We start from the raw sequence: 27,849 nt of genomic DNA, 5'->3' as shown, positions 1-27,849 counted from the left end.
TCAGCAGCTTGATCTTCCTAAAACTGAAGCTGGCTACCATAAAATCCAGGAAACTGCGGTGGCTCCTTGTTAATTATACTTCCCTGCTGTTCCAGTGCCCTTACTCGCCTTCCCAGCATTCTGTGGCCTACAACGGTCGACCTCGTGGCCCTGAACAAGATTCTCCGAGTTCTGATTCGGGAACTTGTTGCTGACTCCCTCCACTGGGAGGAATGCTCTTTCTGCCTCCTGCCTTCCACGGCTTCCTTCGACTTTCCCTCTTTCTTTTCTTTTTTAAAGCTTGACCTTCTGTTTAGAATGCGGTGTCCTGGCTCCAAGGCAGAAGGACAGCGAGGCCTGGGGCTGCGGTCAGCTCTGAACCCAGGACCTCCTGCCTCCAGACTTGGCTCTCTCTCCCCTGAGCCGCCTGGGTGCCTCTTCAGCTCTCAAGGCAAAGCCCAAGCCTGAAAAAGAACTTTCCCGTGTTCCTGGTGCTAACGGCAGCCTGCGAGAGTAGCCCCGGGGCCCTGCTAGCTGTAGGTCCGCGCCTGCGTACACACACGCAGTGGGCTTGCTTTTGCAAGGGGGCTAGTACGGACAGCGTCTGGGCTGGAGCAGGATGCTCGAGCGCCTTCCGTAGGAGCGGGGCAGGAGACAGGGACCAACAGACCTGGGGACTCAAAGCTTCCCAGCCCAAAGGGGAACACGGCTGTTTCCGTGCCACTGAGGAAAAGAAAAGGGAGTTCAAAGGAGAAAGACTGTGGTCCGTCCCTCCGAGTGCCGGGGGCTGGGCGCCGCGTCCTGGGGTCCGAGGGAAGGCAGGGCTTTGTGCCTGGGAGGAGCCCTGAGGGGGCTCCTGTGGCGGACAAAGACTTCCCCGAGTGTGAGAGGGGGCGGGGCGCGGCGCCCCTCTCCGGGGAGCCCTTTCAGGCTCTCGGTCGAGTGAGAAAGACGGGCGGCTCCCTTCGGATGAGTTCAGGCAGGGTGGCCCTGCCCCCGCACTCCTCCCTGCATGTTTTCCCCAAGAAACAGCCAAAGCGAGCTTGCCGAGAAATCCCTCGTCCGCTCCAGGTCCTGGCCTCGGCATTGCGACCTTTCGCTGTGTCCTTGGCGCCGTGCCCGCGCTCTGCACGCCGCCCCCCCAGCCTGAGCCGAGCCACTCCTGCTCGCCAGCTCCCCGGGGCAGCCAGTGCCCTTCGGCCTGCTCAGACAGGGCCCGGCGGCTTTCCTCCGACGCTGCTCTTTCCTGTTGGCTCAGCCTCCGCTTGCATCGTGCCTCCGGCTCTCCTGCAGGGAACGCCACCGTTTCCGAGACAGGCTTCGTGCCCAAGAAGGCGCCCGCTGCTGCCGCCCTAAGGAGGCAGCAAAGGAGCCCAAGCCAAGAGATTACGTGATCCCGGAGGGTGAGTCCTGTTCTTTTGTGCGGTCGCCTAGAGGAGGCTGGAGAAGACCGAGGCTTACACCGGGGCTCTGCCCCCGACTGGTGTCTGGGAGCAACCTGGGGGCGCTGGGGCTGTGGGTCAGTCGTGTCTCCGTTATCTCTGACTCTTCCTGATCTTGTTGGGGCTTCCCTAGCAAAGACCCTACAGGGGTTTCCAGCCCAGTGTCAGACAGAATCAAGTGACTTGCCCAGGGTCACCCAGCAGAATGCAGAGGCAGAGAGCCTTCCTGCCCCCAGGCCAGCGTTCTCCCATGGGGCCGCGACTGGCCTGGGATTCCCAATCTTTGGGGCCCCGGAATTTGTGCAACAAGTACATACTTAATCCCACACGCCCTCATTTCTTGGCTGCACGTCTGCTGTTTTTAGCGGGTCCCTCCCCGGGGACGAAATGATCTTGAAGGTCCATTCTGGGTCCAAATTGGATTTGCCAATAACCTGGCGGGAGGTCCCTAAACTCCTGCCGCCAGGAGAGGCCTTACAAACGGTGCTGGTGTTTGGGGCAAATACTCAGCAAAGAAATGGTTTGCAGAAAATACTTGGTGCACAAATGATTAGAACCCGTGTCTGGATTCCCAGAAGGCTTCTTTATGTCACAGGTAGTGCCTCCTTGAAACACTGGCCCCAAGTGACTGTACATCGATCGCCCCGTCGGCCCCGCTGTCTTCTCTGCCTCACCTCACACTCATCCCTCCCTGCAGTGCACCCAGCCATTCCCTGGTCGGTGCCAGGCTCTTGGTCATTGCCAGTGACACTGCCCTGGGCATTGGTGGGCACCCGCTAGCTCTTCACAGCCCTTGACCTCCTTGGGACAGAATTGAAGTAACAGACTCTCTGGCTCAATTTGGAATTACACCAGAAAAGGGCCGAATTCCCCAGGTGATTCCAAGTTGTTTGTAAGCTAGTGTGGGCGACTTCAGAGCTCCGACCCCACTGGAATGCCCTGCCTCTCTGCTCTGGGACTCTTTTACTACCCGAACAGCTTCTCTTTCTTTTTTTCTGCTTTGCAGCTCACGAAAAATACCAGTCACTTCACTGACAGCACACCCACCAAGGCACCCATCCTCCCCCAAGAGTTCAGCCCAGCCTCCGACTCTCAACTTCCAGGGGCTAATTCTTCAGGTTTAGGCTGTCCTCTAGTACGCCGTCAGTACATACAAGGGGTTTTTGGGTGGGGGTGGTTTAAACCCTTCCCTTCCATCTTAGAATCAATACTGTTTATTGGTTCCAAGGCAGAAGAGTGGTAAGGGCTAGGCAGTGGGGGTCAAGTGACTTGCCCAGGGTCACACCACTGGGAAGTATCTGAGGTCAGAGTTGAACCCCAGCTACCCACTTCAGTTCGCATGTTTTAAAAAATGAGATAAACACAGAAATCCTAGCCTAAGCCCTGATTTTGCTGGGATTTAAATGTTGGTGTTGCCTTGAAAATTAGGTAAAAAAACTTCCCTCACCCCACCCCAAATGGTAGATAGTCCTACTCTTTTTCTTGTTTTTTTTTCTTTTAAAGTCTTGGGAAAATTTCGACATAAAAAGCTTTATCCAAGAGCCTCAGCCTCCAGCCAAATGGATGCATTCCAAGAGTAGGATTTGGAAGTGGTGGAGATGGAATTCAGAGTGTAGCATTCTTTCAGAACGATTTTCCCCCTGAGTTTTGAAAAGAGGAAACAATTTCTGGATTATGCTAAGAACATAAGCATTTTTAGCTGGTCTGCCCCAAAAGGCAGCCAGGGGCTTCCACAAGGGTCCCCAAGTTCTTTGGGGGTCCCACACTAATGCCATTAGATCAGAAATCCTTGATGTTGTTCTTCTGTTCTTAGAGTCATCCTGGTCCTTAAACACTCCTTCCATACTCTGCAAAGCAGAGCAGGCCTCCTATTGGCCTCTGATCCCTGGAAGGACACCGAGTATTTTTATCTTCTCAGCAGTAGATTAATGAATTGGGCATGCAATTTTAAAAACTAGAAAAAGAACAAATTTAAAAAGCCCAGTTAAAAACTAAATTGGAAATCATAAAAATCAAAGGAGAAATTAATAAAATAAGAAAGTAAAAGAGTAAATAAAATTAGGAGCTGGTTCTTTGAGAAAACAAATAAAATAAAGCATTGATTAATTTAATTCTAAAAAGAAAGAAGAGAATCAAATTAACAGTATCAAAGATGAAAAGGGTGATCTCACCTCCAAGGAAGAGGAAATTATGAAGAGATAGTTTGTTCTTATGATGTAAATAGAATACCTAAATAATCCCATATCAGAAAAAGAAATGAAACAAGCCATCCAAGAACTCCCCAAGAAAAAATCCCCAGGTCCAGATGGATTCACAAATGAATTCTATCAAATATTCAAAGAACAACTAATCCCAGTATTATACAAACTATATAACAAAATAAGCAAAGAGGGAGTTCTACCAAACTCCTTTTATGACACAAACATGGTACTGATTCCAAAACCAGGCAGGTCAAAAACAGAGAAAGAAAACTGCAGACCAATCTCCTTCATGAACATAGATGCACAAATCTTAAATAGGATACTAGCAAAAAAACTCCAGCAAGTGATCACGAGGGTTATTCACTATGATCAAGTAGGATTCATACCAGGAATGCAAGAATGGTTCAATATTAGGAAAACCATCCACATAATTGACCACATCAACAAGCAAACCAGCAAGAACCACATGATTATCTCAATAGACGCAGAAAAAGCCTTTGACCAAATACAACACTCATTCATATTGAAACACTAGAAAGCATAGGAATAGAAGGGCCTTTTCTCAAAATAATAATAATAAGCAAGTATCATCTACAATTGGGAACAAGTTAAAAGCCTTCCCAAGAAAATCAGGAGTGAAGCAGAGATGCCCATTTTTACCTCTATTATTTAATATTGTACTAGAAACACTAGTGATGGCAATTAGAGAAGAAAAAGCAATTGGAGGTATTAAAATAGGCAATGAGGAGACCAAGCTATCACTCTTTGCAGATGATATGATGGTCTACTTAAAGAGTACTAGAGAATCAACAAAAAGCTAGTGGAAATAATCAATAACTTTAGCAAAGCCATAGGATACAAAATAAACCCACATTAGACATCAGCATTTCTAGGTATTTCCAACAAAACAACACCAGGAGTTAGAAAGATACACTCAATTTAAAACCACCCTAGACAATGTAAAATACTTAGGAATCTATCTACAAGACAAACACAGGAATTATATGAACACAACTACAAAACACTTTTTACACAACTAAAACTAGATCTAAATAATTGGAAAAACATTAATTGCTCATGGGTAGAACAAGCTAACATAATAAAAATGGCAATCCTACCCAAATTAATTTACTTATTCAGTGCCATACCTATCAAACTACCAAGAAACTTTTTATAGAATTAGAAAAAACTATAACAAAGTTCTTCTGGAAGAATAAAAGATCAAGAATATCAAGGAAAATAATGAAAAAAAAATGTGAAGGAAGGTGGCCTAACAGTAGCAGAATTTAAACTGTACTATAAAGAGGAGTCATCAAAACAATATGGCACTGGCTAAGAGACAGAAGGATGGATTAATGGAATAGACTAAGGGTAAATGACCTCAGCAAGCTAGTGTTCAATAAACCCAAAGATCCTAGCTTTGGGGACAAGAACTCACTATTTGATAAGAACTGCTGGGAAAATTAGAAAACAGTTATGGAAAAAATTAGATTTAGATCAACATCTCACCAAGATAAATTCAGAATTTATAAATGTCTTAAATATTAGGAGTGAAATCACAAATAAATCATAACTGTCAAGATCTGCCCAACAAATTACTCGTGGGTCAATGAACCAGGATGGGAGAAATGATTCTGGGATTACAGAAAGATCAAAGATTGACAAACAGACATGCAGAGCCCTCTTGCTGATCAGTGACAAAGCTTATGATTTGGGGCACATACTTATGCTAAGGGATTAGGTAAACCTTTTGCAGAGAAAATGGTTAGTAATTATTTACAAGATAGAGACAATGGATGTAGATGACTTCAGTGGCTCTAAACAGAGTTTTCTATAGGACAATAAATCACAAGTAAATATGCAGCCAGATTCTCAGGGGAATGTTTGCTACAGTGGGTTTGTCTAGAACAGTCAGTTATTTACCAAGTACATCAGGGAGGGGTGAAAAGGACCGATTTGGGGGTCTTGTGTGAGGAGTGATTCTGGCCAAACCATGGCTTTGATTTTACTGGGGTCCACTTTTACTACTGGGGGCTATAAAGAGAAAATTATCCAAAAAAAGAATTAACAACTTGGTAAAGGAGGCACAAAAAATACTGAAGAAAATAATATCTTAAAAATGAATTGGTCTAATCATAACAAAGACATAAAAATTCCCTAAGGAAAAGACCTTCTTAAAAAGCAGAATAGGCCAAATAGAAAAAGAAATACCAAAACTTAATGAAGAAAATAATTTCATAAAACATTAGAACTGAGCAACTGGAAGCTACATCAAGAAATAATAAAACAAAATCAAAACAATCCAAAAATAGAAGAAAATTTGAAGCAATTCATTGGGGGGGGGGGGGAAACCTGGATAATAAATTGGAGAGAGATAATTCAGAATTATCAGTCTGGGTAAAAGCTATGATCACAAAAAGAGCCTAGACATCATATTTCAGATTTTATAAAGTAAAACTGAACTAATATGTTAGCTCGAAAAGGCAAAATAGAAATTGAATCAGTTCACCAATTACCTCCTTGAAAGATATCAAAATGAAAATTCCAATTCCAGAGCTCCTAGGTCAAGGAGAAATTATTGCAAATATCCAGAAAGAAACCATTCAAATTTCATGGAACCATAGACAGGAGCACACAATATTAAGCAGTTTCCATAGTAGGGGGGACTTGAAATATGATATTTTGGAAAGAAAAGGATCTAGGATGACAACAAAAAATAACTTACCCATCAGAACTAATCCTTCACAGGGCAAAAATGGATATTTAATTAAATGGAGGACTTTCACACATTCCTGTTGAAAAGACCAGAGCTGAATAGAAAATTTAACATTCAATTATAAGATCCAATAGAAGCATAAAAAGGTAAACATAAAAAAAAACCACAAGGGTCTCAATAATATTAAGCTATTTACATTCCTATATGGGAAGATGATATTTGTAACTCCTAAGAACTTTATCATTGTTAGGACAATTAAAAGTTTACATGGGCAGAATGCATGGGTGTGAGTCAACTATACTGGTGTGATCTCAAAAAAACTGAAGATGTGAGAAAGAAGGAATCGCTGGGAGAAGAAGGAGGATAGAGGTAGATTGGAGAAAATTTCATCCCATAAAGGAAGTACACAAGGAAGAGCTTTTACAGTGGAAGGGGAAATGCTGGGGCAAGAGGACAATGCTTGAACCTCACTCTCTTTGGAAGTGATTCAAAGAGGAATATAAGGATAGATAGATAGATAGATGGATAGATAGATAGATAGATAGATAGATTGATTGATTGATATCTATAGATATCCTCAGTTGGGTATAGGAGCCTATCTTACCCAATAGGTAAATAGGAGAGGGAGACAATAAGAGAAATGGAAATGCAGTGATAAAAAGGAGCACCGATTAAGGGAGGTAGGATGGATAGGAAAAAGAGGGAGAGAATACCCAAAAATTATTTTTTAGAGCTAGAATAAATCATAGCAAAATTCAACTGGAAGAATAAAAGGTCAAGAATATCAAAAGGATTATGGAAAAAATATATGAAGGAAAGAAACCTAGACTTATCTGATCTCAAACTATATTATAAAGTGGTAATCATAAAAACAATCTGAGGGGCAGCTAGATGTCTCGGTAGATTGAGAGCCAGGCCCAGAGAGAGGAAGTCCTATGCTCAAATCTGGCCTCAGATACTTCCTACCTGTGTGACCCTGGGCAAGTCACTTAACCTCTATTGCCTAATCCTTAACACTCTTATGCCTTAGAACCAATCAATATACAGTATTGGCTGTAACAGGTAATGGTTTAAAACAAACAAATAAAAACCCAGTCTGGCACAGGCTAAGAGTAATGGATCAATGGAATAGGTTAAGTAATGAACACACAATAGTTAATGACCATAGTAACCTAGTGTTTGAGAAACCCAAAGATCCAAGCTTGAGGTGAAGAACTCACTATTTGACAAACACTCCTGGAAAACTAGAAAATAGTATGGCAGAAGCTAGGCATAGACCAACATCTCTCACACCACATGCCAAAATAAAGTCAAAATGGATCCTTGACCCAAAATAAAGGGTGATACCATAAAAAATTAGGACAACATAGAATAACTTTATATTCTATTCATAGATCTATATGGACAAGGAAAGAATTTATGACAAAACAATATAGAGAGATTATAAAAAGTGAAATCAACCATTTTAATTACATTAAATTTGAAAGTTTATTACAAACAAACCCAAGATTCGAAGGGAAACAACAAACTTGGTGGGGAGCGGGGTGAATTTATAGTTCGCAAACCTGCCAAAAGCTTCATTTCTCAAATATATAGAGAATGGAGTCAAATTTATCAAGAATACAAAGCAATCTCCAATTGATAAATGAACAAAGAATACAAACGGGAAATTCTCAGATGAAGAAATTAAAACTATCCTCTATATTCCTATAAAAATGCTCTAAATCACTATTGATTAGAGATGCAAGTTATAACAATTCTGAGATACCATCTCATATTTATCAGATTGGTTAATATGACCAAAAATGAAAATAATAAATGTTGGGGAAGATGTGGGGAAACTGGGGCACTAATACACTATTGGTGAAACTGTGAACTATTCTGGAGAGCAATTTGGAAACATGCCCAAAAGGCCATAAAACTATGCATACCCTTTCACCCAGAAATATCACTACTAAGTCTGTATTCCAATGAGACCAAATTATAGGGGGGAAAGGATCTACTTCTGCAAACATTCTTAGCAGCTTTATAAACTATTTCAAACTATTTACTGCCCCAGGAAGGGGAGGGGAAGGGAGAAAGGGAAGGAATCTGAATCTCAAAATTTCAGAAAACAATTGTCAAAAACTGTTTATATAATTTAAATTTTAAGTTAACAAAAAGAGAGAGGAGGAGGAAAAGGAGAACCACAACAGTAACAACAAACCTGTGAAACAGAAGCAGATAGCAGAATGTATTAGAAGCAAGAATACAATCATATGTTGATTAGGAGAGACACACTTCAAACAAAAAGGCATGCACAAAGTAAAAATAAAGGGCTAGAGCAAAATCTAATATGCTTTAGCTAAAGTAAAAATGTCAAGGGTAGCAATCATGATCTCAGACAAAACAAAAGTAAAAATAGACCTAAATAAAAAAGATGTCAATTGGAAAAAAAAAACAGAACTACTAAAGTAGTCAGTAAAGCCCAGTCTTTAGTCAGGAAAGAAATGGAGTTCAATATTTGGCCACTACCAGAATCAAATGTCTAAAAACCATGGGCTCTGGGGACAGTATCTCTGTGATAATCACCCGCAACATAATTCTCCAAGGAACAATAGATGGTTCCTTCCCAGTGTTCGATTTCTTGGGAAAGGATCTCTGATACAATGGTGGAAACTTCTAAGGCAAAAGGGAGGGGTATTTAATATTTGACTGTCTACTAGTCCCACCTAAATTGGGATCATCAAGCACTTTAAGGTCTATTGTTGAGTCTGAAATGAGTCAGTGTGGGACTTCCCTCAGGGCGAGTTCTTGGGGGACAGGGGCAAACTTGGGGTTCCCAAAAACCCAGTTGAGAGAGAGAACCAGGGAAATTACATTTTGCTAAAAGATACCATGTCAGGTGACTGACAAAAATTTGGGCTTCCAGAAGTGGGGAGAAGAATGAGGCATAGGGACAAGGATGACACAGGAGGGCCAATGAAACTGGTAGCAATCTGAGGCTAGTATTTTATAGAGAAAGTGGCATGGGATTAGGTAAACTTTTTACATGGACAATGGTTAGTAATGATTTACACTCTTAGTACAATGACTTAATTTACCTCACCAAAACTTAGAGTTTCCTATAGGATAAATAAATCAATATGTCATCTAGTCCAGATTATCAGGGAAATGTTTGGCTTCAGTGGATAGAACAAGAATAGCTCGGGACAGTCAAGGACTTATCAGGGGCTTTGGGTGAGATCGTACGTGCCTGGCTCTAGCTAGTTGATGGCTCTGATTTTATTGGGGCCTGCTCTAACTACTGGGGGCTATACCACCGAAAATGAAGTAATATTAAAAGTTTTACAGCAAATTTCTCTGACAAACATGTCATTTCTCAAATATATAGGGAACTAAGACAAATTTATAAAAAACAAAAAACATTCCCCAAATGATAAATGGTCAAAGGATATGTACAAGCAATTTTCAGAAGAAAATGAAGTTCTCTAGTCATATAAAAATACTCTAAATCTATTGGATTGGAAAAAGGCAAATTAAAATATCTCTGCGGTAACACCTCATATCTTTCAGAAATGACAAATGCTGGAGGGGATCAGGGAAAATAGATACACTAATGGATTGTTAGTGAGAGTGAATTGGTCCACCATTTTGGAATACAGTTTAGCACTGGCAACTGGTTGGATATGTGGAGTGTGGAAAAGGGAGGAAACCAAAATCATGCTGAGCTTGCAAAGAAATTTTAGAAGAAGAGAATGTTTGCAGAAAAAGTTAATGAGTTCTGTTTTGGATGAATTGAATTTCTGCTGTGTCTGGACATCCGATGCACAATGTATTGTTAACTTGGCCTACCTGAGTATCCCCACGGCTCTTTAGCCTGGTCCCAAGTCACCATTAATAGTAACTTCAATAGGAATAATTATTACTCATTTGCATGCTAAACACCAGGTAAACTTGTCCAGGAAGTTTCGTCAACTTTTAGCCCTCCTAATCCTAACATTTCCATTTGAATATGGAAAAAGCTCCCTAATCCCATGTGTTTCTATTACAAAAGTGTCCTTCTTTGGAGAAGAAATGCTTAGCAAAATAATGAAGGGAAGGAGATGCCTTCTTAATCCCTGGGAAACTTTCTCTAGATCCCAGACATAATCTGGACCTGAAGGAAGAAGCCTCTTCAGTGTTCTCTGGCCAAAGCCCTTCCTGCTCCTTTCTTGAATCTGAGGCTTCTATTGCCAAGTTTGACTGGCAGATGATAAAGATCTGGGCATTACAATAAGGGATTACTACTGATCTGACACAAGAGAGACTCGAACCAAGGGAAGATGCTTTTCTAGCTAAGTAGGAGGTTGGCTTCATCACTAGCTTTTTCTCCTAGAGCTCAAGTAGATTTCCCATTCCCTCTGATCTTCTGCTTTATTTCTTCATTCATTCCCTCAGAACTCTTCAAGTTTTTCTCCTAAACTTGGGTGATTTCCCCTGGGCAAGGAGTAGATATGCTTATATTGGAGGTGAGTGTCAAGTTAGGAGAAGAGGAAACAATGCTGCCAATTTTTCCACCTTCTGATTGCTAGGCATTTCTTTGGAGCCATGCCGGGGCTTCTCCCTTTCAAGCTCACTAGTCTTCAAGATAAAATTTAGGCTGGTATTCAAGGCCACTCTTCATTTGGATTCAACCTAGCTGTGCAGTCCTTCCTTTACTGTTCATGTACAAGACCCACAAAGTTAATGGCATGTTTTTCTTCTCATTGCAACCATGGGAATTTCTGCTTTTGTTCACAGTGTTTTGCTGACCACATTTCTCCTTTGATTCCTCAGTTTTACAATTGCCGCACCCACCATCTAACATTGGAATGATCTCTCCAGAAGACTTCATCCGAAAGGATTTGAAGACTGTCCATGGCTACCCCATGGTTTGTGCCTTTTCCTACAACTGGGAAAGGATTGAGCAGTTCCAGTGCAAGCCAGATGACATTTGGGTAATCACGTATCCAAAGTCTGGTGAGTATCGTGTCTTTAAATAGGATGTCTGCCCCAAACTCATGTTTCTTATCTCCACATTGGAACAACTTTTCTCCCTTCAGTCTTCACAAGGCAGTGTGTTTTGTAACATGGATGCATTTATGAAATAGTAATAATAATAATTGTGTTGTTGTTCAGTCTTTTCAGTCATGCTGAACTCTTCCTGACCCATTTTGGGGTTTTCTTGGCAAAGATTTGCCATTTCCTTCTCCAGATCATTTTACAGATAAGAAAACTGAGGCAAACAGGGTTAAGTCCTTGCTCAGGGTCATTCAGCTCTAAGTATCTGAGGCAGGATTTAAACTAAGAATAATGAGTCTTCCTGACTCCAGGCTTGACATTCTACCCACAGTGCCACTTGGCTGCCCTCTATTAGGTGTTCCAAAAGTCTTGGTGTACTTTTAAGATATTAAAAGCTTGGAGCTACACCTAGATTTTGGGAACACCCTGTACTGTAATACAACTCTCTGAATCCCCTTTAGCTCCATGAAGGCTGATAATTTGCTTTTTCTGAACTATGTACTCTATGTCTATTTCCAAGAAAATGTAGCCACGTTTCCACATTATTGCATCAGATTTCTCAACTTAATTACCTCGTTGAAAAGGGCTAGCAGCTTCAAATCCTCCTATCCATAAGGAGTTCCAAGGAACATTTTCTAGGCAACTCTATACTTACGTCATGGGAAAAGAAAGAGCCATATTGAAATAATGTGCTCTGCCTCTCCCCTTCATTGCAGAAACAGGGGACTCTAAGTATTGAATATTGCATCCACGGTCAGATTTGCTTGCCATGTTGGTTGGATGTGCTGTCCTACTGGGTCATTGCACTGGTTGGGGTAGGGGTGGGAGTCTTTTTTGTTACAAAGGGTAGCTCGCCGGGTAGAGAAAGGGGAAGGGAAAAATCTGGAAAGGAATACGATATAAAGACGAAAGGTATGCAAAGAATGACTTTATCTACTGTTCATTGTTGTTGGGAAGGGAGGAAGAAAAGTATGTTATTTGGAGTTCATTCCAAATTCAGGTACTGGAGAGGGAAAGAAAAGAGTAGGAATCGCCTCTGGAAAGACAGCAGTTTCCACTGATCAGATTCTGAGACAAGGGCCCTACCTAAGAAGGCAATACGTGGAGAGGGGAGAAAGAAAACCAGGACTTTGCAGCAGGACAGTCTTGCCTTTTATCAACCCCTAACGCTTACTACTGTGATGCGGGCATATGGTGCTGGACAGTCCTATGCTAGTACCTTGTGGCAAGACCTGCTCACCAAGATCAGTGTGGGTCCCCAAGATGGGGTGGGTAGATGAGAAATAGGTTTGGGGTCAGGAGGCCAAGACAAGCTATTTGCAAAGCAAGGCAAAATGTATGATCACGACTTCTATTTTATAGAGAGAGTGAGTCAGACTGAAGGGATTAGGCAAACTTTTCACGTACACAGTGGATGGTAATGATTTACAAGATTGGTACAATGGATTTGCTTTACCTCATCAAATCTAGACAGAATTTTCTATAGGCTAATAAGTCCATATGTCAATGAGTAACCATCTAACCCAGATTCCCAAAGAATGTATACATCAGTAGGTTTTTGTAGGAACATCATCGGTTCAGCAAAATGGGAGGAGAAGAAGGGGTTTGAAGCCTCAGGTGAGACATGGTCTATGCGTCTGACTTTATCTGAACTATGGCTACTTCCAGAGCTTTGCTTCTAGGGGTCTTTAGGCTTTGGCTTCCATTTCTCCAGAGCTTGGCTCAATGGGGATCTCAAGCTGTCCCCACAGTGTCTCCCATGTCTCCCAATCAATACCAAAGTTCTACAGAGAGACCTTGGGAATGTACTTGTGTCATAACTCTGTGTGTTCTCCATCAAATCATCTTTTAGGTAAACGTGAGTTTGACATTTGAACAACATGGCCAGTCCATCAGAATTCCTCTCTCTGTAACAGAGACTGAATGTTGGGCTGTTCAGCTCCAGAAAGGACCTCAGTGACCAGTATTTATCTTGATCTTCAGGATCTTCCTAAGACAATTCAGATGGGACAGTTCAGGCATTCAGTGTCCCAGCGTGGTGCTGGTAGATTGTCCCGGCTTCACAGGTATACAGCAATGAGTTCAGCATGACAGCTCAATAGACCTTCTAATACTTCTTCTTGCCCACATTCTCCTTCAGAGCAGCCCAGACCCAGAGTGAGCTCTTGCAAAGACACCGTGGTCTGGGAGCAAAGCAGAATCGCCATGACTGAAAAGACATGTGAGATGTGCAAATGAAGGGACACCTTCATCTCAAATGTTCATGTGGGCTCTTTGTGCCTGACCAATGGTAGAGGCTTTTCAGGTGTGATTAGCATCCGTTGGAAACACTGTACATTGGCCCCATCGTGGTGCTGTCATCAGTCTTCCTCAAGTAAGAAGGGCAAGAACCAATACTGCCTATCGGTGCTTCCATAGCCTAACTAGGCAAGCGTTACGACAGGAGGTCTACAAACTTGGTTTTATGGGGAGTTTTTGAATGCATATTTTTATATTACCACATTATTTCTTTTTCCTTTGTGGCCTTTTGTATTTTATTTTATGCATTTAAAAACATTATTCTGAGAAAGAACCCCCATAGGCTTCACTAGAATGCCAAAGGGATCCACGATCCAAAAACAGGTTAGGAAATCCTAGGCTCAAGTGAGAGGAGAAAGAGAGAAAGCAATTAATGAGAGGAAGAAAAGGAAATTCAATAGGGAAACAGAGTCACACACAGAGAGCATCAAGAAGAAAAGCTTTAAGTCTGTAGATTAAATAAGAACTACAAGAATAGAGCAAGAGAAGCAAAGACAATGAAAGCAACTGAAATTATTTTCCTATAATCAAAGTCTCAAATATGAACAAAAGGTCCCAAAATTGTCCTTCTTGCCACCAGTACTCGGGGTCAATCAACTCATAAAATCTGAGCCTCAATTTCCTCATCTTTTAAAAGGTACTAGTAATACTTTCACTACACACACACACACACACACACACACACACATATATACACGTGTATATGTGTGTATACGTATACATATCTCTTTCTTATATATCATTTTTCTTGATTCCCCCCAAATGCCATAATCCTCTTCTAAGAGGTAGGAGGCAGTACATGTAGGGAGAAAGAAAGGAGCATGCCTAAGTCTCCCTCCATCCCCGACTAGCCCTGGTGCATGTACCAGATGAAGGCATACCTCTCTAAATAAGTCAAGCACTGTGTGAACAGAGCCTGGCCATCAATCAATCAGAAGGCATTCAACCAGGTGCCCAGCAAGATTGTTCAGATTAGCTGAGGGACTTGGTCCTGACCTGGGAGTAATAGCATACCCACTGAGGACTTGGGGTGTTCAGGGTCCAGCCTGCCAAGTGCCAGCTTGTTAGGGCCCCCAAAAGGCAGCAATGAAAATGACACCGACACAATTGGCGGTCAGGAGGACTGGAGGAGTTGATAGCAACCAGAAGCACTTTATGGAAAGTTGCATCTACTCTTATATGGGGGAAAAACAAGCTGGGGATTTTGCACAAGTTTCCACCTATACAATAGAGAAATAATTGATAAAGCGGCACCATGTGATCTCATTCACCTCATCGAGTCTACACAATAATTTCTATAGCTCATAAATCACCATATAACAACCTAGTTTCGGTTCCCAAGGGAAAAAATCCAGTGATTTTGCAGGATGAGAGGGAGGGGAAAGTTTATGGCTACAGGCCTCAGGGTGAAAAGTTGAGGCATGTGACAGACTTCAGCTGCTTTATGGCTTGAGCTTTGTTGAGGATCTTGGGTTTTTTACCTTCCATGTCTCCAGAGCTTTGCTCAGTGGAGTTTCAGGCTTTGCCCTCCTACAATTCAAGCATCTGGAGGGAAAGAGTGTAGAGTGCCCAAGCCTCCACCCTCTGCCCGTTGCCCTGAGCAGAACTTTTGTGAACTTGAGATCAGTGAATTTAGACCTTTTAAAAATTTTATCTTTATTTTATTCAAATAATAAATTTATACATAAGTTTTCCAAAGTTACATTATTCATATTCTCTCCTTCCCACCTCCCAGAGTTGACAAGCAATTCTACTAGGCTATACATGTATTTTCACTCAAAGCATATTTCCATATGATTCATTTTTGTAAGAGAGTAATCTTTTAAAACCAAAACCCCAAATCCTACAAACAAATAAACGAGTGATAAATCATGTTTTCATGTGTATTTCCCCTATAACAGCTCTTTCTCTGGAGGTGGATAGCATCCTTTCTCATAAGTCCCTCAGAATTGTCCTGGATCCTTGCATTGCTGCTAGTAGCCAATTCTATCAAATTTGATCATTCCAGTATTGCAGTTGCTATGTATAATGCTCTCCTGGTTCTGCTTATTGCACTCTGCATCCGTTCATGAAGGTCTTTCAGTAAGATTTAGAGTTTTGATCAGCACCTTATAAATATGTCCAGGACAGCAGCAGCTGTCAGCAATGTCTGAAACAAGAACGGAGACTAAACTAGATAGAAGGAAAGGAAAATTCAAAACTCTATAAGGAACCTGGCAGAACTGAACCCCCAAAGCTAAGGAGAACACCTTAATCTTTTCAACTGCAGAAGGACTGTGGAAGCTGTCAGTTGCTCCTTGGAAGGATGCCTATGGCTTTAAAACTGAACCTACTCTCCCCTGGACTCTGTATGTGCTTGGAGTTGAAAGTGTCACCTCTAGGGAGAGACATTTTGGCCCAACTCTATTGCCATAGTATATACCTTGTAAGGGGGGAAAGGGGGTTAATTCAAATAAAGGTTTATTTAAGAGTGTGGTTGCTAGGAATTTATATTAATTCCAAAGAGGTTTATTTACAATTTATTTACAAAATGTGGAAAGAGTGAAGTAAGAAAAATCAGAGAGCGAGGATAGGGTAAGATATCTAGCCTAAACACTAAATAATTTACTTCTGGCCCCTAGCCCAACCCAGGCAGGGAGAGTTATTTCTTAGCTGCCCTTGGCAAAGCTGAGGACCTGGGGAAAAACTCTCTCAAGAGGCTAGTCTCTCCTGAGACTAGTTTCTTCAGAAAATATCCAGGAAAGGAGTCAGCTCTTTCACTCACCACATGTCAGTCCAACAGTCTCATCTGGAACAGGGTTTCAGGTCCAGTCAGGAGATTTCTCCTTCAGCCTCCACTCCAAAGAATGAAGTCCCTCTCACAGGAAGTGACTGCTCCTTTTAAAGACGCTTCTTTTGCATCACTTCCTGTGTCTTCCTCCACTTTTAATGTGGACAAATCATAGTCTAAAACCTTGCTTAGGACTGCCCAGGAGGCAGTCGGTCGATTCTGATTTATCACCCACTAAAGTGGGATGTTTACACTTTTGTTGATTAGATCTAAAAAATGGGTAGATCTTCCCACTCAACTTTAAGTAGGGTATTGTAAAAATAGGCAGGGGTTACAATTTTAATCTCCTGAAAGGGAAAGAACACTGGTGGGGGCTCTTCAGATCTCTTTGGATCGATGTTCCCTAACCCTTTGAGGATGTGCCTCATCTCCAAGGAGACCAGTAGACTAGCTGTGGCCATCATGTCTAACAGTACAAACAGGGCTAGAGAGAGCGAGTCCACAGGCTATGCATGCTACATCTCAGTCTGTTTCTTACTGTGTTAAATGTGTATATATAACACCGCACCAGGCTGTTGTGAGAAGCGAAGGAAAGGGTTTGTGTAAAGGGCTTTTCAAGCTCCAGAAAATGCTCACAAAAATGGCAGCTACCATCCTCTTCTACAGAAAACCTTTCTCAAGCTCTTGTTATGCTAGTTCAATTCTTTCCTGGTCACCTTTGTCTGTCCATAGGAGTTTGTGTATTTCTTCCACCATCAGACAATGAGCGCCTTGAGGGCAGGGATTGCCTTTTGTGTCCCCTGCCGTAGGTACCTAATAAATCTCTATAACTTTATTGACTGTTAACAACAATAGCAATAAGGTAAGTGTACGGTGCTGTAAGGTGTGCAAAATGCTTTACATATGTCTATTCCTTTGATCCTCCCAGCCACCCTAGACGCAAGTGTTATGATTAAGCCCATTTTGTAAGTGACCGGGGCACAGTGTTAATAAGTCAGAAGCGGGATACCAACTCCTCTCTTCCTGACTCCAAGGCCAGCCCTCTCTCCAGGGCCACCTAGGACCTCAGTGCCACTCATGCCCTGAAGGACACATGAAGTAGATGACTAGATTCTTCTTTGTCTTTATTGCAGGGACTACCTGGGTGAGTGAAATCATGGACTTAATTAAAAGTGATGGTTATATTGAAAAGCAGAAGAACGTTCCCATTTTTGAGCGAGTCCCAATGCTGGAGTCTGCAGCTCCCGGGATAATGACATCAGGTATACATTGAACTTATGGAAGAAGAAGATGAGGGGAGGTGGGAGAAACATGGTACTCCACTCTAGTAGCGCTGGTCAAGCACCAGCCCCTTGCAGGCTCTTGATTGAACAAGGTGTTCTACTTCTCTAGAAAGCTCTTTATTCCTTTCTAAAATAGGGAGTTAATTGGTCTAGATGCCTTTAAAGGTCTCTCCTAGCTTCAAATATCACCTGATTCCATTAGAACTATTAGTCCTCATTTTTACATGAAAACGCAGTATTTAATCTCTCCAGGCAGCTAAGTGGTATGGTAGATAGAGCACTGGAGTCAGGAAGATCTGAATTTTTAAAACCAGCCCCAGATATTTATTAACTGTGTGATCTTGGGCAAGTGACTTAACCACTATCTGCCTTAGTTTCTTCACCTGAGAAATGGGAACAAGAGCACCCACTTCCCAGGGTGGTTGTGAGTATCAAATGTGATCATAATTATAAGTGTTGCAAACCAATATTTCCTCTTCTCCATCATCATTATCCCCACCATCATCACTACTGTATTTCTCTCAGCCTACAGACTTCAGACTTTGTCTTCCCTCTGTTTGGTCTCCGTGGGAATTTCTTTTTCTATTGTACTTACTATCTCTATTCTTCTCCTTGACTGCTGTCTCTCCCAATATCATTTTTTCCCTCTTTTGAGTTTCTTGGAATAATCATAATACTACCCATCGGGCATTGTGCTAAAAAGCTTTACTGTGATTCTTGTCTTTGGTTCTCACCCCACCATGGGAGGTAGGTGCAGTTATTATCCCCATTTTATAATGAGGAAACTGAGGTAGGATTAAGAACCCAGGAATTCCTGACTCCCAGCAGTGGGCTCTGTCCACCACCCCATATTATTCAGGAGGAGTCCTATTAGCAGGAGCGATGCTATCGGCTAAACGTCCCTAATTCTGAGATGCAGTCATTCTTTGACCATCATCGGGAATGGGGTGTGCGTACGAGCATTCCCTTCATTCAGCTGCACCCTCTCCTCCCTGTTTTCAGGAGTCCTCTGAGAGGTGGACACTCTGACGTGGGGAGGAAGGGGAGAGGGACTTGGACCCAGTCTTTCCCAGCTCGATGGCTTCAAGAAAAGGCAAACTCGATCAAAGACTGCTTCAGTCTTGCGCAGCTTTTCAGAAAGTGGTCAGAAAGCCATTTGTCAAGACTAGGTGGTAGACATTTCAAGGGGGAAATCTAATTTCCGCATGTGTCAATGGACTTTCCCAGGTACCGAGTACTTAGAAAAGGCGCCATCCCCTCGGTTTGTGAAGACTCACCTGCCGATTGCCCTCCTTCCCAAGAATTTCTGGGAGAGCAACTGCAAGGTAAGCACGCCCCTCGGAAGCCGTACAGCTAGCAAGAGGTCGGACAAGGAGACAAAGCCCGGGCCGGGGGAGTTAATGTCCCCCAACATCCCCGGAGCTCAGGAACGGTGTCCTCGCTCTTGCTCTCTTGGCCTCGTGCGAGCGCCCATGCCCATGCTGTTGGCGTGCAGAGCTGCTCCTGCACAGAACGCCCTTCCTCCAAAGCCCTCTGGAGGGAGTCCCGAGGGCGAAACCAAAGACGAGCGAGCAAGGAGTCCAGCCCGGTTTTTGGGCAATGGCGATGGGGCCACTGGACCTCCGTGGGACGGATGCCAGATGCGCTCCAACCTGGCCCTCTCGTCTCACCGGGCTGCTGGGAAGAGCTCCATTTGGTCTGACACTCGCCTCGCTCAAGTGCTTCCCCGCTCCGTGTGCCAGCCAAGCCCGCAGCAAAGGCGGACAGTTAGGTGAAGCGCGGGGGAGGGAAAGGGAACAGGACGGCCTGGAGCTAGCAGAAAAGCCTCCTGGAGCAGGGAGCTTTGCAGGGCGCTCGGGAGCCCCGAGGGGCCATTGCAAAGGCTAGAGGTGACCTGCGCGGAGGCTGCTGGGTGGGGACGGTAGAGAAGTCCGTCTGCAGCCGTTTGGAGTGGACACTGGCTTCAGGGAAGGTCCAAGAGAAGCCCAATGGCTCAGCCTTGAAGGGGAAGCCTCACTGAAAATTACAAGCCCGTGTAGCCCAGACAGAATTACAGCCATACACGGGTATGTCTGATACACGTGTATACGTTAAATATGCACGGTGAATTAACATGTGTGTGCACGTGTCGTTACAGGTCCGTGTGGGTTTGCTCACATTCATGTCTATTTCCATAGAATGTCTGCCTAATTACACATGTAAGCCGGATCATGTATGTGTATGCGTGTACATGCATAGTGCTTTAAGGCTTCTGAAGCACTTCAGCAGAGGTATCCCATTGGACCCTTACCCAGCAGCACTGGGAGCCGGGTTCTTCTCTGTCCCCATTTTACATATGTCTAAACTGAGCCATTCGAGGAGAGGATTTCTCTGAGGTCTCCCAGCTAGTAAGTGTCTGAGGCAGGCTGTGCACTCAGGTCTTCCCCAGGTCCAGCACTCTATCCCCTGTACCGCGGGCTGGTTTGGTATGTACACACATGGCCACGAGCCTCCATGTAAACACACATGTGAGATCTGAGTTCAGTCTGGCCCCAGACACTTCCTCGATGGGTGGCCCACCCATCGCTTCACCCCCTTTGCCTGCAGTAGGAGCTGGAGAAGAAAAGGACAAACCCCTCCAGCGGCTCTGCCAAGAAAGGCCCAGGCGATGCTGCAGTCAGACACCAGGAAGGGAGGAAGACCAAAGGCACCTAAGGATGGCTCGTCTCCCTTACTCCAGGCAGGGAGCAAGGAGCCCTGGGAGAGCCTCCCAGACGCCCGACGTGGCGTGCTTAGCTCAGAGCCACAGCCAGAAGGGGTCCCAGATGGGACCTGAGGCCAGCTCTTGGGATCAGAACCGTCTGTCTTGGCAGATGAGGTTTGTTCCTCAGCAAATCTGGCCCGTGAAGGAAGACATTGAGACTTTTCTCCTACTCTCTGGCTCATTACGCCCCTGCCTCCAAGTAGACTTCTGAGAAAACCATGCTTAGAGTCTCTAAAAAATTACGCGTTCCTTCTAGAAAAATGCCCGGTGTGTAGACTGTACCAGATGTGGCTATTTATTTCCTCCACCCCAAAAGAGATGCTTCAAAGAAAAAGGCTCTTCAACCCACATTGACAGCTACTCCAAACATGAAGTTCCTACTACACTCTCCTGGGAGATCTGTGGGACTCTTTTGTTTTATTTTTTTTTAATCGAAATTTTTTTATTTAATTAATCTAGAATATTTTCCCAAGGTTACATGATTCATATTCTTTCCCTCCTCCCCCCCAGTCAACGTGCCATCCCATTGGGTTTTACATGTATCATTAGAAATCTGTGGGACTCTTGAACAAGCATGTCAACTTCAGGGCACACAACAAGCCAACAAACATTTATGAAGTTCTTGCTATATGCCAGACGCTGTGCTAAGTTCTAGACAGTCCCTGCCCTCAAGGAGCTTCCATGGGAAATGGGAGAAGAAACATAAAAGAGAGCTGAAAAAAGATGGGGAAAGGGGAGGCTGGGCTGGGGACATTATATAGTCTAGGAAGGGAAGGGAACCACATTTATGGAGTGCCTTCTAGGTGCTTATCTTACAATGACTCACTTAAAACTATGACTTTTGATTTCTACCTTTCCCATTTCCAAGGAATGGGTAGTTTTAGTCACAGATTTAAATGGGGAACTCCTTGGCTCTCTAGGCCAGTGATGGCGAGCCTATGGCACGGGTGCCAAAGATGGCACACAGAGCTTTCTCTGTGGGCACGTGGCCGCCATACTCCTACCCCTATAGTTTGTTACCAGAATAGCAGAGGGACTCTGGTGGAGCTGCTCCTCACCCCCTCTCCACCAGCCCTGAAGACATTTTTTCACATTCTTGCCCCTCTGCCCAGCAGCCAATGGGAGCTGACAGAGGGGAAGTAGGCAGTAGTGGAGCACTGGGGCCACTCCCCTCCCCACCTCTACACTCTCTGGGGACATTCCTCACTTACCCCGCTGCTCTGCCCAGCAGCCCAATGTGCTTTCTCCCTCCCCTCTTCCCTGTGAGGGGTAAGGGGGGAGGGTGCAGGGCAGGCACAGCACTGTATCTGGCGGGGGGGGGGGGGGCGGGAAGAGGGGTCTGGCATGTTATCTCTAAAAGGTTCGCCATCACTACTCTAGGCTCTGCTCTCAGCAGTGGCTCTTACCTGCTGTCTCCCTGCAGATTATCTATGTGGCTCGGAACGCCAAGGATGTGGCAGTCTCCTATTACAACTTTGACAGAATGAACAAGTTCCACCCCGAGCCAGGCACCTTTGCTGAGTACCTGGAGAAGTTCATGTCTGGGAACGGTAAAGCCAAGCAATTAAGACCAGTTGAGTGGGATGAGAGTCACAGAGGATGCTGTTGGCAAAAGTACTTTATAGATCACCCTGTGATCCCTAAATAGTGCCTGTCCTCCCTGTGATCCCATCTTCTTCAGCATCCGTCTTCCTTATTGTCTTCTGGATGTGTTTTCTGTCTTCCAAGCTTCTTCTCCTAAAGCTGTAATCAATTCTTCTGTGAACTTCCCTTTCCCTACAAATAGACACTCAGTTTCACCATCACATGATCATCAACAAGAAGTTTCTAAAAAAAAAAAGGAGGAGAAAGCTCGATTTCTCTTCCTTCTGCCCATTCATAGACAGGACTAAAAGATATTATTCATGGAATCACGAAATCCCAACCAAGGGTGGGTGCATGTCCAGCGTGAAATATCTCTAATGTATTTCCGTCTCCGTTTTATTTTGTTTCTGAATACAGTAAGCTACGGCTCCTGGTATGAACACGTCACGAGCTGGTGGGAGAAGAGGAAGGATCACCCCATACTCTACCTGTTCTACGAGGATATAAAAGAGGTGCAGTGCTGCACAGATCTCTCTCAGACAATCCTTTCCCTGCCACTGAGGTGGAAGGCTGAGACAGGCAAATCAGGGATCAGGGGCTTCCTTGCAAGAGATCAGCATCAATAGCCTTTGATACAAATATCTACTGGATGAGTGGTTTCCATCTTATTTTGGTTTTTGAAGATTGTTTAGTCCAACTTTTCATGAACCCATTTGAGGTTTTCTTTCCAAACATGTGGTTGGCCGTTTCCTTCTCCAGCTCATTTTGCAGATGAGGAAACTGAGGCAAATGAGGTCACATCGCTAGTGTCTGGGGCCACATTTGAACTCTAGTCTTCCTGACTCCAGGCTCCGCATCTCTATCCACTGTACAACCTAGCTGCCTTTTTGAAGAGTAGGTATGCATAATCATGACCATTGCGAGGTTCAGCCATCATGGATCAGGTACTGATGATGGTATAGTAATCCTGTAGAATAGTTTTTGCTTCAAAGTCTTCAGACTGACTTCATTGAAGTCCGAAGATCTGGGTCATAGTCCAACTCTGACACTTATTACTTGTGTGACTTGGGGCATCCTTTCAAACTGCTAGTAAATTAAGGGAACCCACATTTCCTTCCTGAGCTTCTACAGCCAGGAGGCAACAGAGCCACTCTGCATCTCCGGAGTCAATTTGTAGAATCAAAGATTTAGAACTGATAGGGACATTAGACTGTTGCTGGTCCAAAATCCTCCTTTATAGATGAGCATGTTGAGCCCTAGAGAGAATATGTGATTTACCAAAAATCATACAACTAGCAACTATCTGAGTCAAGACTTGAACCCAAATCTTCTTGCCTCCAGGTCCAGCTATCTGTCCATTAGACTACACTGATTGTATCATGGTTTCTCCCACTTCTGCTGGCCTCACTAAAATATTAAGAGTAGAGGAAAATGGAGGCAAGTGGGTGGCTCAGCGGATTGAAAGCCATGTCCAGAGATGGGAGGTCCTGGATTCAAATTTGGCCTCAGGCACTTCCTAGCTGTGTGACCCTGGGCAAGTCACATAACTCCCATTGCCTAGCTCATCACTCTTCTGCCTTGGAACCAATATTGGCTCCAAGACGGAATTAAGAGTTAAAAAAAAAAAGAGTAGAGGAAAATGAGGAAACTTTTTTTTAACTCTCACCTTTCATCTTAGAATCAATACCAAATATCAATTCCAAGGCAGAAAACTGTAAGGGCTAAGCAATTGGGATTAAATGACTTGTCTAGGGTCACACAGTTAGAAAGTGTCTGAGGCCACATTTGAACCCAGGACCTCCCATAACTGGGCCTGCCTCCCTATCCACTGGGCTACCTCACTGCTCCAAGGAAGTTTAATCTTATAGAAAACATAATAATTGAAATGAGACTGCAATGTGCTTTCCATCTTCAAAAGTAGCATTCATCACATACCCAAATGAAAATGTCATGGTAATATCTCTGATTTGTTAAAAAAAAATCCAGTGAACATTTATTAAATTTTAAGATTAATTTTCTCTAAATTTTATAATAAATTTTTAAAAATCAATTAAATTAAATTTTTTCCTATTTAGCACTGTGAACCGTTGTAGCCTAACTGAAAGTTCAACATTAAATTAAAGGTATCAAGAAGACCATGATGCTAAATCATCTCATTGCTGGAATTCACTTGGAATCAAATGCAGCGACAAATATTTCTATTGCTGATCAAATAAAGGCTTATTTGGAAGAAGAAGTTCCATATTTTACAATCGGAGACCTTTCTTTGAACTGATTGAAATTGCATTCACCTTGCTCCGGGGCCCCTCCATCTTTCCTGCCTCTCAAAATCTCGTTCTCCATTCACAGGACCCAAAGAGAGAGATTCGGAAGGTGATGCAGTTCTTAGGGAAGAATCTGGATGAAGAAGCCTTGAACAGAATTGTCCAACACACCTCCTTTGAAACCATGAAGACTAACTTCATGGTGAATTACAAGGCTCTACCAGCTACCTTGATGGACCACGACATCTCTCCTTTCATGCGCAAGGGTGACTATCCCCTTTCTTTTCCGTTCCAACCTACAGTTTCCTCCATGTCAGAACTCCCCAGATGGAAAGACCCTCCACCAATACAGTTCAGGGCTTCACTGATTTGTAACTGGCAGTCTTAAAGAAGTGGCTGTGACACTGAAGCATTAAGTGCCTCATGATGGCAGCACAACTATTCCTCGCTCCAAAGGGACCTTCTGTCTCCAAAGAGCTCCATAAGTTGGAAGGTCTAAACCTGAATAGCTAGATTGGGAAGAGAAAGTGGAGGTCTCCTAGTCCAATTCTCTCACTCTACGCATGTGGAAACTAAAGACTAAGGGAGGGAGATCCAAGATCACTCGTCTTGTAAGCAGGAGAACTGGAGTAATCATCGTCATCATAATGAAAACTGCTTTAAGACTGGCAAAGCACTTTACCATTTTGAGAGACAGGCACAATTATTATCCCCATTTTGTAGGAGAGGAAACTGAGGAACAAAGAGGAAAGTGTCCTGCCCAGGATCACAGAGCTAGTAAGTGTCGAAAGACACTTTGAACTCAGATCTTCTCTTAATTCCAAATATAGCACTTTACCCACTGCACCACCTGGCTGCCACAACCTTCTATGAATTTCCTTCCTCTCATTTCAGCCTGTGGAGAGAGAGTGTGGCTTTCTTCCTCTAACCGTAATGGTGGCCAGAAGTAATTGTTCACATGTATTGGAATGGTATTTGGGTCTCCCAACCATCCCTCAGCCCTCCTCCTTTCAATACCTTTACAAGTGGGTTGGCATTTTCATCCACATTTCTTTTCTCTTTTGTCTTCAGGAATTACTGGAGACTGGAAGAATTACTTCACTGTGGCCCAAAATGAGAAATTCAATGCAGATTACAAGAAAAAGATGAGTGAAACAACTCTGAAGTTCCGAACCGAAATCTGAAGAAATTGGCTCTTTTATGTCCCAACAGATCTGTCAGGATTTCATTTCAATAAAATTAAATTTTTCTAAATAAAATAGCCTGGAAAATAAAAGCAACTACCTGGATGGTTCAAAGAAGGGCAATTGTGTAAGAGCATTCAGCTAAGAATTGGGATAATCTCTAAGAAAACTAGTTCCTCATATGATCAATCACGTGGTTTGATGGGGATGTGATTAGGGTTTTGATGTTAAAGAATTGCTCTACTGCAAGTATGAATAACATGGAAATAGACATGGATAACCTAGTGGGACTGCTTGTCAGCTCCAGGAGGGGGGAGGGAAGAGGGATGGGAAAAATCATGAATCATGGAACCATGGGAAAATATTCTAAATAAAAACAAACAAACAAGTTCCTGTCCAAGTCTTGGCTTATGGTTTCCTTTTTAAATTTAATTTCATTTTTCTTTCATAAATCTATCTTCACTCTATCCCATCAGGCTTTCCTCTTTCTCCTCTTCCTCCACCAAATGAGGAGGGAAAACCCTCATAACCAATAGGAACAAATATCAAATTGTTCCTTGAGCAATGTTGTTTACACACTTCCATGTGAGGAGCATCAAATATAATCCAGCGCAGGGTGGCGACCACCACCTCTTCTGTGTCAAAGGACATGGAAGAGCTGAAGAAGGGAGATGCACTTAAGTTTCTCTGATGCTGTTTTGCTGCATCTGACAAACAAGAGACCAGATCATGTCAATAAAGTTCAAAATGTCAAAATGTCAGAAATTCAGAGTCTAGAAGAATTTTTTTAACTCTCCAGAATACCTTCCCTACTTCTATAGCCACAGGGTCCTCAGATCCCTGAGGACAATTGGAAACTAGGAATGACTAAGCAAGTAAAACACTTAAATAGACATCCACTCTTTAATCCAACAACTAAGACCCAAAGGACACCTGCTTGAACCTCACTTTCCTGCTGTGTTCTGTTAATGTTTGCCTCCACTCTGGGATGTTTAATGGCTTTCTCTCCCTGAATCTCAGGGTTCTCTGGGTATTAAACAAGCGTGTTGGGACTCCCTCAATTCCCAGTCCTCTGGACACATTGGGAATTTCATTGCCCTTTCCCTGCCTGAGCCTCAGTTTCCCATCATTCTGAGTGACAATGGTGAACTCCAAGTACTTTGAGTTTGCCTCCATGGAGCCTTCAAATCCTAGATGCCATACTCTCTTTCAGCATCGGCATTCTCCAGGGTCAAGACAATGTGTTGGATGCAGTTGGTTATGTTGCTTCTTCTAGATCTGGCCCTCTGAGAGTCTCAGTACCTTTCCTCACCTGAACCTCAGGTTCCTGATGTGTCACAACAAGGGTATAGGACTTCATGCATCCTGAATCTGCTTCCATTCCTCAAACTCTTCTATAATTTCATTTCCTGAGGCTCAATGCATTCCCTATTTCAAGTAGGTCACCATGCATAAGAAAAGAGGTCATGACAAAATGCTGGGATTGGAGAAAGGAATTTTGAAGTTCGTAAACATGGAAGTGGAGTATATGTTGGTGACCCAAGGTCACTGTGTAACTGAAGCAAAGGAGGACATCATGGAAAGTGAGCCAATGGAGGAATTGATATTTGAGAGGGAATCCATATGTCTTTGAAATTTGAATTTAAAATGGAAGAGAGGTTTTGAGCCAGGCACTACACTCCTTCAGGAAGAAAGGACAATGTTCTGAGGCTCTTAGATAAGAACCACTAGGATTTGGAATGGGGGAGGAATTTGGACAGTCTGACCCTCAAAGGGGGTGGTCAACAGAGGGACTAGGGGAAGTCAGGAAGGTTACGACTAAGCTACCACAACCAATGAGGTGAGGATTGGAGAAGAGGATGAAAGAAAGCATAACCAGTACTAGAAAAGGTGGAGCTATGAGTCCTCCTTTTCTTCCAGGCCACCAAGAAAAACAGGTGTGAGGGGCCAGGATGTCTCCTTTTGTATATGGAGTTCTAACTTGGCAAACAATGAAAAGAGCCATTATGACTGATGAGAAGTAGCCAGAGTAGATCTGCACCTCTTTTGAAATAGGACCTGTAGGGAAGTGACCCTCTATCACACATTCCTAAGAGATCATGCTGCTATTAAGGAGGTTTGAGATTATTTTCCATACCTTCGGTATTTTTCTTCGTTCACCACTGGGGTGACCTTTCCCCCTATGTCGTTCCTCTTCATTCCCTTGCCTGGTTCTCCATTGCAGATAGCTAGGCAGCAGGAAGACTCACCACCTCCAGAGGAAACCTTCTCCCACCTTTGCCTAGGCTCCTTGAAACTCAGATGGCTGTGATCAGATAAAAGTCAACAGCTCTGTTCCTTTTTTAATTTTTAAACCTTTACCT

General features: G+C 43.4%; 1 protein-coding gene across 1 annotated transcript; it reads left to right on the top strand.

Moving 5' to 3' along the window:
* Positions 1-542: 542 nt before the first annotated feature.
* On the top strand, positions 543-25,886 carry LOC100010102 (sulfotransferase 1B1-like). The gene is made up of 8 exons (XM_001362336.4): positions 543-1,382; positions 11,136-11,318; positions 17,562-17,690; positions 18,939-19,036; positions 21,878-22,004; positions 22,456-22,550; positions 24,388-24,568; positions 25,374-25,886. The coding sequence occupies exons 2-8, from the start codon at positions 11,171-11,173 to the stop codon at positions 25,484-25,486; spliced, it is 891 nt and encodes a 296-aa protein (XP_001362373.1). The 5' UTR covers positions 543-1,382; positions 11,136-11,170; the 3' UTR covers positions 25,487-25,886.
* The last annotated feature ends 1,963 nt before the right edge of the window (positions 25,887-27,849 follow it).

This window comes from Monodelphis domestica, chromosome 6, assembly GCF_027887165.1.
Source record: "Monodelphis domestica isolate mMonDom1 chromosome 6, mMonDom1.pri, whole genome shotgun sequence".
In the NCBI taxonomy this organism is placed as follows: domain Eukaryota; kingdom Metazoa; phylum Chordata; class Mammalia; order Didelphimorphia; family Didelphidae; genus Monodelphis; species Monodelphis domestica.
The sequence above is the reverse complement of the archived record's forward strand: the minus strand, read 5'-3'. Positions and strand labels throughout refer to the sequence as shown.